The sequence below is a fragment of the Lepidothrix coronata genome, unplaced genomic scaffold (genome assembly GCF_001604755.1).
Source record: "Lepidothrix coronata isolate B3197 unplaced genomic scaffold, Lepidothrix_coronata-1.0 Scaffold360, whole genome shotgun sequence".
Classification (NCBI taxonomy): domain Eukaryota; kingdom Metazoa; phylum Chordata; class Aves; order Passeriformes; family Pipridae; genus Lepidothrix; species Lepidothrix coronata.
In genome coordinates, this window is record NW_016690540.1 from 99,275 (window position 1) to 113,054 (window position 13,780).

General features: G+C 38.9%; 1 protein-coding gene across 1 annotated transcript in view; it reads left to right on the forward strand.

The window, feature by feature from the left end:
• The window catches only part of FARS2 (phenylalanyl-tRNA synthetase 2, mitochondrial), a 200,896-nt gene that overhangs the window by 90,808 nt on the left and 96,308 nt on the right, over nucleotides 1-13,780 (forward strand). The window contains exon 7 of the mRNA XM_017838794.1: nucleotides 13,060-13,220. Coding sequence (XP_017694283.1) covers nucleotides 13,060-13,220 — 161 coding nt within the window. The remainder of the gene's footprint in view (nucleotides 1-13,059; nucleotides 13,221-13,780) is intronic.

The window sequence follows — 13,780 nt, forward strand, 5'->3', positions numbered from 1 at the left end:
AGGAAATTATCCTCTATACGCTCTAGGAATCTCCTAGACTGCCTCTTCTCCACTGTGTGGAGTTCCCAGCAGACATCCGGCAGGTTAAAGTCACCCACGAGAACAAGGGCTGGCGATTTTGAGACATCCACCAGCTGCTTGTAGAATAATTCATCACCCTCATCATCCTGATTGGGTGGTCTGTAACAGACTCCCACCAGGATATCAGCCTTGTTGGCCTTCCACCTGATTCTGATCTACAGGCACCCAACCTTATTGTTACTGACTTCAACTTCTACGAGTCAAGAGACTCTCTAACATATAGAAAGCTACCCCTCCACCTCTCCTACCCTGCCTGTCCCTACTGAAGAGCCTGTAGCCACCCATGGTAGCGCTCCAGTCATGCGAGTCATCCCACCACGTTTCCGTGGTGGGATATGGTAGTTGAGATAAAAACTTAGGAAACCTGCATTAAAAGTAAAATGCAAAGTAAAAAAAGAACAAAACCACCTTGCATATTCTTTCTACATTAAAAAAGAAAAAATTATAAAAAATGAGACTGTGTGTATCTGGAAAGGGATTAAGAAACTCCAGATGGCTGTTAAAAAAAAAAAAAATTAAAATGGGGGTGGAGAAAGTCAAGAAGAAACAGTTTCTATTGACTTGTTATTTCTTTTTTGGAAAGGTCACTGAAAATTTACACAGTGACAAAATAACAACCCAATTAGTATCTGTCCTGTAAAACTAAATGTTAATTTATTTCAGATTCTCCTCTATTGACAAGTGGGACTGATATTCAAGATGGACTTCTCTACATGAGTGCAGGGCAAAAATTACCAGACCAGTTATGAGTTTCTATAGCAATTGCTGTCAATTTTCAAACTGTAAAGAAACAAGATATTTTTAAAAACTATCTGTAGGTTTATTTTGTAGGAAGATTCTTTTTTAATTATATTTCTGATAGCTATAAAAGACACAATTTCATAATGAGAATAAATCTTAAAAGCACAGCAGCCCCATTATCTAGCACTTAACAAAATTCCCAGTGGAAAGTAGTATTTCATTAATTGTCATTACATAGGAATTATAGAATTAGGGGGTCTAACATTTCTTTTATCATTCATTTCTTTAGATGTCAGCAGCTCTACCTTTCCAAAATTAAGTTCAGTGCATAGCAACAGATTCATTACTAACTATGAAAAAGGAATATTAGTTAGACAAATAAAAACTTTTTTTTGAGAAGAGAATCTCTTTAATAGGGTGTTTAAATTGCAGTTCTTCAACTGAGCAAGAGAAATTATTTTTCTGAATATATTCACTGCTCCAGAAAGAAAAGCAAATGAATAGTCTCTGATAATTCATTTAAATATTTTAGCATTAAATTAAAATGCAATATAATCAAAGCAGTATCCTTTATTTAGGTTGTATGTTTATCAGAATATTTCCATTCATATAGTCCATGAGGAAGATACAAAACTCACTGAGTGAGGGTCGGATCTTTCCCGTTGAGGAAACACAGACACACTTGAGCACATATCTCTTTCCCCAACAGGGCAGTGGTCTGTCTTCTGTGCCTCTGCCCTGTGCATGGAACGAGGTGATTTTTGGTGAGGAAGGAACTTTTCCATGTTTTACGGAGGTCTGTGTATTTTGGTTTTTTTCCTGTTGTCTTCAGTGGGCATCAGATTATATAGTGCTCTAGTTTTGAGTCAACTTCTAGTCAAGTCTAATTACATCTTTAGCCCATCTTATTTGCAGGTTTGACTGCTCATTGAAGGAGACTGTTGTTTTGGGAGGGGAAGAAAAAGGCATACAAGATGTGTCTGTGTTCAGTAAATAGCACTCCCTTTCTCAGAGGTTGGGCCTGTGATAGAGCACTACTTGAGTGAAGGGGGTCAGACACCTTCATCCAGAGGAGTTTGTTTAGCTCTGGCTTCCTCCAAAAACTTGCAGTTAGTGCAGGCTCTCTGGTACCATGAGTTTGCTGTCAGCTGAACTCGTCCAGTGCTCACCATGAGGTGGGCATGGCTGAGTCAGGCTCTCTGCAGTTCAGTCCAGGGCTGTAGGCATCCCTCAGCACCTTCCCAGGACACAGGAGGCTCGCTCTCTTTAAACCTTCGTGCTGTGTCCTAGCAAGACAGAAAGAGAAACCTTCATCCTGGGAGAAACCCCTGTTGGATGGAGGAGCACTAGGAAGGTTTAGGACATAGCTAAGTTTACTTCTTCTCCTGTGAAGGACCACTATGCTATTCAGTTTCCAGGATGATCATTCGTCTGTGGATGAATTTGAACTGTGAGGTGTAGGGTTCCACTCATACAAGTGTCTGCCTCACTAAGGCAGTAGTTGGAAAGCAGGAAATGGCTGCCTTTAATGACAGCAGGCAAGAACAGTCTGTGCACTTGAATACTGCTCTGCCTTCTCTTCCTTCCTGACCAAAAAAGTTGAGTGTAGCAGCATCTCTGAACTCAAACTTTTTGCATGTGGCCACTCACTGTGAGCTCTTTGTTGTCCCAGTGCCTGACTTGAGAACATGGGATCTGATTTGCAGAAGTGTTGAGTGCTCACAGCTGTGGCTGTAGAAGTAGGGAGTTGTTCTTTGAACATACTAAACCCCATGTCATGCTTGGTGCTCAGCAACAACAGGCCCCAAGTATTTCAGATTTGGAGCAAAATTAATAGATGCTTTTGATCTTAAGTCTCTGTGCCCAAGTTCCAGTTGCAATACAGGAGGCAGTAATACTTCCCCAAATCACAAAGACATGCAGAAGAACAAGAAGAAAAAAAGTCTTTAATATTTTGCAAGCATTAAAATATTATGGAACTGAATACTTCACTGGGAAGCTCGTAAAAGAAAGAATGTGTCTTCAGAGCTCTGCTTGAATATTGCTCAGTGCAAAAGGCACTTGGGGTACATGTTCAGCAATGCAACGAATGCAAGCAGGGATCATTAACCATTGTCTCTTCTGTGTGCTGAACAGAGCAAAGTTTCGTGGAAAGATTAATACTTGTTTGTCTCATTGAAGACAGCATCATAATATATTGCTAAGACGAAAGCATCTTAGTGTTCCTCAGGCAATCTTAATTCTAGCATTTCAGAATGTCTGAATGTGTCATTGAAACGCCAACTTCTGTGTTAAGGCTCACTTTTGTGGCCCATTTTCTGGTTGTTTTAAATTGAAAACTGAAAAATGGAAGTATTCTGTTGTATATCATCACATTCTTATGAGTCATCTGTGTAATACAATTACAAGTTTTTTAGAGTAATTCTGTCTGTATATACCTCTATTGCATATACAAAATATTAGATGCAATTGAGAATTTATATGAACATAGTGGGAGAAATATGGGGATTTTTTCAAGCAACTGTGGATGATTGTGTGCTTTATGTGGCAGTCTTTGCCTTCTTGGAATCTTTTCTAAGGAAAATCTGTCCTCCTTCAAAGGTAAATAAAGCTGTTGGTCTCTGTGTAGTGGTGTGAACTGCTATATACAGTATACATACCTAGGTAGAGAGTAGTTACAGGGCTATCCTGCAGCCCATCCTTTTGCAGTGAACGTTCCCTTCATTTCTGGCTGTTAGTGGTCTATTTCTACTCTAAGGCTGTAGCTCCAGCAATACGTGGAGAGATTGTCTGTGGGATACTAATGTGTATATATGTGTAGATCACCAGCTGGACATCCTCAGTGTATCAGTAACTGAATGTAACACCTAGTGTAATAGAACGCACGGTCTGTGTAGGGGAGAGGTCGGCTGCTGTAGGTGTGCTGAAGATGTTCTTCATACCGGCAGAATCAACTTCTTGCTGCAAGACTTGTGCTGTAGGGTTGTTGTAGTCATGCTGTTTTGCTAGAAAGAACTGCAGAGCATAATCTGCTTCATTTGTGTATTTTATTGCTTGTGTATCTATTGTCTAGTGGTTAGGGTGCAGGACTCTCACCGCTGCGACCCGGGTTCGATTCCGGGCCCCCCGGGCAGATGGAGCTCGTCAGCCCTGTGTGGCAATCCATCTAAGAGAAGGTCACTCTAAACAAACCTACGTTCTGAGACCTTCACTGCCACTGTCCAAGCTTGCTCGGCCTTGGCAGATGAACCTCAGGATTAAAGGGTGGGCTCAGTTCAACGCACGCTGTGTCTCACCTAAAAAATCCACTGCGCAGGCTCGAAGGGTTAATGACCTTTCCCAAATCTTCGCTCGCAAAGACTGGCCATTATATTTATATTATCTATTTCCATCATCTTTTACATGCCTTGTCAGCTGCATGGCAAGAGTGAGCAAGAAGCTTCTGCAAAATGTACAGCTAAGGTGCTTCAGCAAATTATTTCAAGGACTTCAAGCAAAACCTTTCCTTATGTGTTTTCCTAAGCTTTTCTTATGTGGTTTAGATGGGACTTCACAATATTACATTTCTTCCAACTCAACATTGTAGAAGCTGGTAGTACTGCATTGTGTGAAACTCAATCAAGCACTTCATGCCAAATTGTAATACAGTTTATGTCACTTCTTAAGGAATGGTTGTATTTCAGAAAAATAATTATTAACTTAAATGTCCTACTCATAAGTAAAAAGAGCATGGAGGCCTGTCTGTATTAGGTATGATGGTCCTGTGGTATTAGAGATGAATAAGATGACTTGAAATAAATTACATATAAATTTTTTTAAGAAGTGGCTATAGGCAGCAGGAGGGAAATAAGGACGAGAGTACTCAAAAGATAATTTCCATTGTATTTGTGTCATATGAGTTCCAAAATCATGAAAGAAATTGCTAGAAATGAGGAAACTAATTAAAAGAAATCAGGGAAAGAAATTCTAAAGAGATTAGCATGAGGTGATTGCTCTGAGATGAAAGATTTTTGTTATCTTCCATGTAATTATACAGTGATGTTTGTTTCATGATAAAACTTGAAGTTGAAATGGATGCATAGGGTCAAATTCATCTAATCTGATTTACATGTCTAAAAGTAAGTGTTTGTCTGTACATTTCTTATTATACAGTGAATAATTATTTGTGATATTTTCTCCACGTTTACAGTAGAACTGAAGGATCTGTTTTAGACCAGATTCTTAACAATGTGTAGCAGTGAAGTAGCCAACAGTATCTCCCAGAATTATGGTTCTCAGTATTTTCTTGCAGAAGCCTCCCCAAATTCAAGAATACATTAATAGCCATCAAGTTGTAAAAGAGCAGGTTTGACTTCAAAACATGAATGGAGTAGGAGTGAGAACTCTTTTGCCTAGAGTAAAACCCCTCAGTTCCTGTCCCAGAAGAACTCTAGATATAGCAGTGCCACTGAGGAGGTGTAGGATTAGGCACAACTCAAGTTCTTTCCTTGGTGATGCAGTTCAAAGGGTTGTGGCCACACAGAAGTCAAGCAGTGCACTACAAGCTAAAGAAACTGATTTGCAAGTTCAGGTTTTTCTCATCTTAGTGTTCCTCGGAACGTGAGCGTGAGAGTGGAAATGGAGGAGATTTTAGGCCCAGACAAAAGAGCAGGTCATGGCTCACTATGTCTTTTCCTGAGGCACAGAACTGAGTGTCTTGAGGTGTCTGTTAGTGCTACAGCTATATAATTCCCGTTTTATGCATGCCTTGTGTACAAAATGCACCAGCAGACTACATTTTTGTAGTTGAGTATCTGTAGCTGTGCTATAGATGCAGGTAAAGGTATTTGCTGGTGTCCAGGTAGACAAATGCCAACTGGAAACACTATATTTAGGAGCAATAAGAGAAATGTGAGAGGGTCGCTTTGTGACATTATCTGCAGATCCTGTTTGGTAGTGTCTATAAATATATATTTAAATCTTATCCATGTCTTTAATAGCATAAGACCTAGTGGTGGAAAAGATTTTGTCCAGGAATGTGCAATGGTTTAATTTTTTCAGATGGGAGATCAATACGTAGGCATGGGTTGTAAAGACAGTCATGCTTTGAAGAGCCCTTCCTGAGCAAAAGTAAGAAATGTCCTTTGAGTTATTGTAGCACAGGGCTGATGGAGTAGTTCCTCTAGTAAGAAGAAAGGAAAATTGAGGGTAATGCTTATGAAAAAATTTTTCCAGCCCATGCTATATGAGAATACATTTAGGTTGTGATTTTTAAAAAATAAATAAATTGTATGTACCTGGGACCTTGTCAGAACTGTTACAAAACACTGTAGTGGGATTCTGTTGGAGTTCATAGCGTGTATATGCTGCACTTCACTTTGAAATCTTCTTATAGCTTTACCATCAGAATGCTGAAGAGCTATTGACAGAGAGATTTTGAAATTCAATGCTTTACATTTATTATGTGTCTTACCTAAACCATACTAGGAAAGGAAGGACTATTATCCCAACCCCAGTTATAAGGCAAGTGATACCTACGTGATCATAAGGCTTTTCATGACTTTCTTCCCTAGAATGAGCTTGTGGCAGAAGAGTTAAATAATAAATTTTATCTGTCTATTATTTTTATATATTGTAGAGCCAAGGAACTCCAGTCATAAGCCCAAGGCTTCTTTATGGTAGGTGCTGTAGAAACACAAAATGTCAGTCCCTGCCTGTAGAAGTTGAATTTATTGTGCGGTGTCAGGCTTTCAGATTAACTGTGAGAGCATGCTGCTATCAACTGAACATGTTTTTTAACCTTTTGATATATTTACAGGTGTTCTGGCTGTTCTGATTCTTGAAGAGGAATATCAAACAGATGCTAAGAGCATCCTGTGCTACGATAGATAAACTGCTGCCTCTGTATCGTTCGAGGATGTCTTAATCTCTTGAAGACTGTATCACATTGTGATGATCTTTGCATTCTTGAGCCTTGCTCTGTCAGTTGTTCTGGAGGGAAAGATAGTTTTGTAAGACACTAAACAGTCAACTTTGGTGAAGTTTTGCCAGGAAAGTTGCATCTGGGGGCAATAAATATATATGAAGTGAATTTGTCCAGCTGTACTTATACCCCTGAAAAAATGAGATTCATAATTGAATTCCCGAATTATACAGTGGATGTGGTCTTTCTGCCAAGTAGCAGCCCCTCATGTATTTCTTTATAGCTGTTATTTTTTTCAAATCTACATGGTTCCAGTTTCTAGGGAGATTTAACAGTATTAAAAGATTTTAAAAGACTCAAAACCTCAAAATCCAACTTTGCCTGAATGAACAAAACATTAAGAGAGGAATTGGAGTTTGCTTTTACATACACAGAACAAAAAGAGCAACACTGGAGCCTGCAGGCATAGCCAGGGTTAAATTAATAGACCAAGGAGTCAATTAATTTTTTGCTCTGACATAAATTAGGACAGCAAATTGCACTGTCATCTGTGGAGATTGTCCAGTCTTGAGACAGGGATAAAGGAAAAGACCTTGAAAACTAAACAAGCCATTGTAACAGCTATGTAGACTGAAGTACAGAGAAAAGGAAGACCATATACCATAGAAGTGTTTATAGTTAATGACTGATGTTTTGTATTGCTCTTGGGAGTTAAGTGGATACTTTATCTTACATAATTTGAAAGGTTGAATGGTAAATGGTATTGCTGTGTATGGTTATGAACTCTGAAAAAATATCCAAGGGTTTAAGTAAGATTCTGTTTAATGGTGGTTTTGTCACTGATTTTGTTGTGTTTGAATATTTAGGAGGGCTTGTGGGAATGGGCAAGTTGGCCTCAGGCAAAGGTAGAAAGATGGAAAGGAGCGAAGAAGGAGGACTGAGAAATTCATAACTTCAGAAGCAGAAAGATAAAAAGAATTGGAAACTAAAAGTATCACTTTGAGGTGGGAAAAAATAGGGGAAGTTCTTCCTTGCTATTGTTTTGGTTCACTCTTTCCTCTTCTTGCTGATCTATTTTTCCTGTCCTCTTCTGCTCTGGTCATCCATTTCCCCTATCAGAAATGTTTTCCTCCCAGCTGTTTGGCCTGGTGAAATACTGGTAAAATGGTAGAATGAATGTTAATTATATAGTGGAAGAAGGTAGAATCCAGTGGTTGGCTTCCCTGGGTAGAAATTTTTTAAACAGGCTATTCCTTTAGTATGTAGGCAGCTCTTTTGGTTATAGAACAAAAATAAACATAGTTATTAAAAACTTATTCAAAGCCTTTAAAATTCTTTTGCTTAGTTTTCAAATGGAGAGAACAGAACAGATCAGTCTGACCCAGGAGACATAGCTGTAGTCTCAAAGTGACGATTATTGTTAGAAAATTATTCCACATAGGAGATTTAGAAAGATAAGTTCTCTTTCCACAGAATGGGCATAATTGAATGTTTACTTCTTTACTTGAGTTCTTGAAGAGTGGCTTTCTTAGTATGCATAGTCTGAAAGCCAAGTCCTCATTTTAGGATGTAATTTAAACTGAATTGCGCACAGGAGCCTGAATTCATCAATTTAACAGAGTTACAAGAGAACAATATGACAGTTTTGAATTTTGCTTTCAGTGAGGAGAGATCAGAGGAAACTCTGATAAGCTTTTTGGCCTCAGTTGCTTAACATCCCAGCCATCTGACTTTGCACTTTCAGAAGCTCCTCTCTATTAGACTGATGCCTTAGTATTACTTTTTTTTATGTAAAACCTTTGACCCCCAACAATACAGGAGTTATGAAGTAGAAAATAATTTAAAATGGCTTATTTTTAGAATGAGTAAACATGGTTTGCCTCATTGCTGTGGCACTCATGTAGAATGCACATTCCTAGTCTCTAGCAATAAGTAAATATTTATTTTGCAGAAGCTGTTTTTCAAAGCCTTGTTCATAAGCTGTCCATTAATCACATAGAGCTCGAATGTGGGCATAGGTATTTGTTGCCAGAATTTCTGATGTTTTGTGTCAAGTCACATGTTCCTTATATCTATAATTTACTTTCTATGCAGTTTAAAGCTCTGATTTGTTTTGTAAAACACGATGTGTAGTCTGTGTGTCCTTGAGTATCTGTTCACCCCTCTTCCCACCATTTTAGTTTCGAGGATTTTCTCCATTAACAGTCATAGTTTGGACTGAAAGAAGGAGATCAAATTCAGGTCTTTGCTTCTGGAACTCATCCCAGATTTCAGCTACTCACACTTTGGGTATAATAATTTTTGTGCATTTTATGAAGAACACCTTGTATGCAGGCTGTTGTGTGCTCCTGACTTTGCCTCAATCCAAGATCAAAATTTAATTTCTTTCACTTTGCAGTAACTGCTGAGTATAACAATTTGAAGACCCAATTTAGGCTCTATTGAAAGAAAGATTTCTTTATTGGCAGTTTTACAGAAGTAGCGAAGACTCTTAAATAAAAGCCAGTATAGATATTAAAATAAGTGTGACTGGAATGTAAACCAAAAGGGCTTTGTCAACCTGTTCCTAATACTACGTTGCAAAATATGTCTTAAAATTGTCGTACAGGGCAGAATGTCTTGCCTCACACTCCTTGAGAAGTGTTTCTGTCTGTGGGTGTTTCTGAGGATTCTGGGTGATATAATCCATAGATTCTGGCAGGTCATTATATATGCCTTAGTGAATAATTAGGAATATTCCCATCCTGACTGATCAAATTTAACTTGCATTTAACGTTTCTTTTTGGAGAACAGCTGAATTGGTCTACATCTACATGTAAACTGATTCACCTAGGCTCGAAGCTTAAGACCAGGACAAATAGATATGACTTACCAAGGAAGATGAGGACTCTTGAGCTCCTCTGTGACACATGGCTGTGATGATGCAACCCTTCTGAGGTCAGATTTGGTCTGTCTCAGCCCCTACTGTGGGAAACCTCTCAAACCAATTCATTCTTTCTTGTTCCATCTTTGGCTACCTGACAAGCAAAGCTTCCAGCCATTTTCTTCTGGTGGGTAGTCAGATTTTTCACGTGTGGCAGTAGGAGCCTGGAAGTGTACAAACCTTTGAGGGCCAGCTGGGGAAAGCTCGTACGTAAGGAGGGCTTTATCTGTTTGACTGTGTTATTTCAAGCAGTCATTCTATGATTGCCCCACCAGATTCCTGGAATCTGCTGCTTTGGCCAGGTCTCATCAGAACATCAGCCTGGTTTTGCCACATTTAAAGCTATTCTGTGCTCATTCCTTCTATCATATTGACTCACATTCACTTCACTTCTTTGCATTATACTTGCCAAAATTCAGTGCATTTAAACATGTATTTGTGCTGGGAAAAGCTTTGGGTTGCTCTCTCACTCAACAGGATGATTACCTACATGTTTAATTTCTAAACCACCTGGTCGTTTCCAGTGAAGAATATGTTTACAAGCATGCTTTAGTCTTGTTGAGCCCTCTAAGCATTCTTCAGATGCTTTAAGTCAATGTTACATTAACTTGGAGCTTTATGAATAGCAAGTTGGAGAAGAGGTCAGAGGCAAAATAACTGAAGATTCATAGTGCAGTGGAGATGTGCTAATGCTGATTTGAGGAGGAATTTTAATAATCTGAATTTTCCTTTTCTTTTTTTTCCCTCCCTCTGTCTGAGTAGAGGGAATTCTTCACTGACACAGCTTTCACTGTGGACACTTGAGAATTTTGTGGTCTGAGGGCTGATAACTGTACAAGGATCATCCAAAAGACAAGTTTGGTGACTAGGTGTTTATTCATAGCTCAGATGACAATGCTCAGAGCTGCTAGCAGATAGAATTTTTTTGTCTGGTACAAGTGCAAAGACCTGTGTTGTATGCCAGTCCTTCTTAAAAAAAAAAAAGAAATTGCCAATATAAAATCAAAACATGCATTGCAGAATTAAAGTACATAACAAATCAATTAGGTATATATTGTGAGGGGAAAAAACATTACAGTGAAAACCATTCTTATATCAAAGTATTAAAAAAGCACAAGTCTTAAGTGTAAAGCTCTGCTAATCAGAATATTGTTCTGCTTATATTCTGTCACATTCTTTTTTTTCCCTGTCTGATCTACCAGTAATAATACAGTATGATTACCAGTAATTACCAGTAATGTGGGGAAGGAGGAGCATCACCCCCATCATGTATACTTAAATGAGCATCAGTGAATTAATTAACACTGATGCTTAGTCTGGCATCTTTAGGTTTCAGGTTTAATGCTTCTGTTGAAATTAAGCAGTGACCATTCAGAACCCTCATGGATATTGCTACAGGTGCTCTACTTTACCTCTGGAGAAGGGGATGGATTGTGTTAATCAGCCTACAGAAATACCCATATTATGTGAAAGTCTGGCACTTCTGAAATGAATAGTTTTGTCACTGAGGCAGGAGCCGATGATCTAGGAAAGGCAAGCTGGAAATTTGGGGACGCAACAAGATTGCAATGAATTATCTTCCCTTTTTACATAGCCATAAAAATGTAATTACTGTAATATATGGGTATATGGAGAGAAATAGTACTTTCAGCATGGAAAAGAAACAGTTTATGGTTTACGCTTAAAATCAAAACTCAAAATCCTGCCCAAACACAAATTTCAATACATTCTGTGGCGTCACTATTTCTTCTCTAAAAACAACTCAATCAACTGTAGCAAGCTTTGCAGTTCTTCATGTAATAGCTCAAAGTCTATTGCTTGATATAAGCATATTGTTTGGAGCAGCTCTGCCACGAGGTACCTTTTCGGTTCACACCTGGTCCTCTGTTTCTTAGGACTTCCACAATTCAGTTGACAAACTGTCTGCTTTCAAAGGTCAGAAAGTGCAAAATCTTGCTTTATGAGCACACAAGAAGGGACAAGGCAAAATACCTAGACTCCTCTGTGAAGTACTCTTAAAAAGTTAACTAAATTCCTGTGGCATTGCAATACTGCTGAGGCTGCAGGTGAGACTCAGAGAGGTTCTGCTGAGGACCTGTTTTTCCAGAAAAATAGGCAGGTTCAAGTGAATTAATAGAATTGAAGTGATGAGTGTGTCTCTTTTCCCAAGCTCGTTATGCCTGCCTCTGTTTAAACAGGACTTGGGCTTGTTTTAGTCTCAACATTGAACATGACAGCATACATAAGGATGTCAGCCGTGCCCAAATAACAGGAGCTGTCTCCTTTCTGATAGCAGAGACAAGGGTCAGAAAGGAGACTTCTGCTTCCAGCATCCTCCATGATGGTGGGGAAGCTGCCAAGCTCAAGGTTTCAGAAAAATTAACTTAAATTAATACTGGCCAGGGAGGGACTGGTGTAGCCCTGGTCTAGATGCACAGCTGCAAGATGACTCGGGAGCACACTGCCAGTGCTGATGGTGATGAGTCAGTTCTGTCACACATGCACACATCCTTTCAGCATAAGTGTATTTATTTAGGCATTTGTTTAAGTTTTTAAAAGCTCTGAGCCTTTGCCAGGGCTTCTGGGCTCCCAGCTTATTTCAAAATCAGTAGGATGATGGCTAAACATAGAGTTAGTTCCTGGTGTTGAAAAAATCCCTGTTTAATGACTCAGTGCTCCTGCACTGTAAATGAAGGAAGGTATGAATATTTACTTTCCTGAAAGAAATGTTGCATCATTAATATCTGTGCAGTTCTTCTTTATTAAATATGCTCATCTTTTCATATTTGGTGCTGCATAAAAGAGAATTGTGTATGTGAGAGCAGTGGCTTTTCCCAGGAGCAGCAGCTCAGAAGTTCCCTGGTTGGAGGTGTAATGCTAATGCGACAGTGCCTCACATCCCGTTGCTCTGTTTCTCCCAGAAGCCTCAAAAGAGGCAATTATGATCCTTTGAAATGCTGGTAATGATGTTAGTGCTGCATAGGCTTGACTTGGTCTGTGAGACCAAGGAAAATATTCTGAACAGGGAATTCATGTGTCTCTTTTTAAACACAACTCAGTCAAGTGTGGAAATGCTCAGCTCCAATGATAGTAAACGGAAGTGGTGTATAGCATTATGTAGCATTTCTCAAGCCTGGCTGAGACTTTGGATACAAACCGCCATGGCTGTGGCTTTGCTTATTACAACTTTTGGTTCCTGGACATAGTGATGTGCTCAATCTTGCTGCAGTTTTTGATGGAAGTAGAATCTGTCCTGTAGCCTTTAGATCTTTCATTTGACAGCTGTAGGATTTTCTGTCTTGTCACTTCCCCCTTTTTTTTTTTTTCCTCTTAGGCAAACATTTTATCAGTAATTTTCCATGTTGTGAACTTAAGCCCTTGAATTTTTATCTTGTTTGTTTGTGTATTGCAGCTGGTGCTCAGGATAAAATTGGCTGGGCATTTGGCTTGGGTTTGGAGAGGCTGGCCATGATCCTGTATGATATCCCTGACATCCGACTGTTCTGGAGTGAAGATGAACGCTTCTTGAAACAATTTATTGGGCCTCACATTTGGCAAAAAATAAAGTTCCAGGTAAAATAACAAATATATGATAATAATTTACTGTCAGTTAGAAGTATGTTTATCCCTAGAGAATATCACGTAATTGAAATTCTGTGCCATTAACTGATTAGGTTTTAAAGCAACAGCTTTACAGCTATCACGATTCTCTGATACACTGCAATAAAATCCAGCTTTTGATGATAACATTATTTCAACCAGATAATATTGTAAGTTCCTGCTGATACCCAGTGAACATCCCTGGTATGAGTAATGCTTAAGCACATATTTAACTTCTAAATATATCCAGAATAGGGATTGATTAAGACCTATGTCTGATTTGGTTATGTTCTTGAATTGTGTCTCAAGAATTCTGTTTCATTATAAATATGTGTCTGATGAAGAGCATTCAAAGATCATAACACATTCCCAGTTTTTTCCCATTGTTTTCACTCTACATTCATTGAAGACATTATGAGTTTGCAATGTTAAACTTTGGCAAAATGCTTTGTGAACGTGTCTCGCCACTTTCAAGATGTCAGCTCTTTTCCCCAGGTGACTGGTGGGGAGAGTGCAGGCTGAGCTTGTATTTG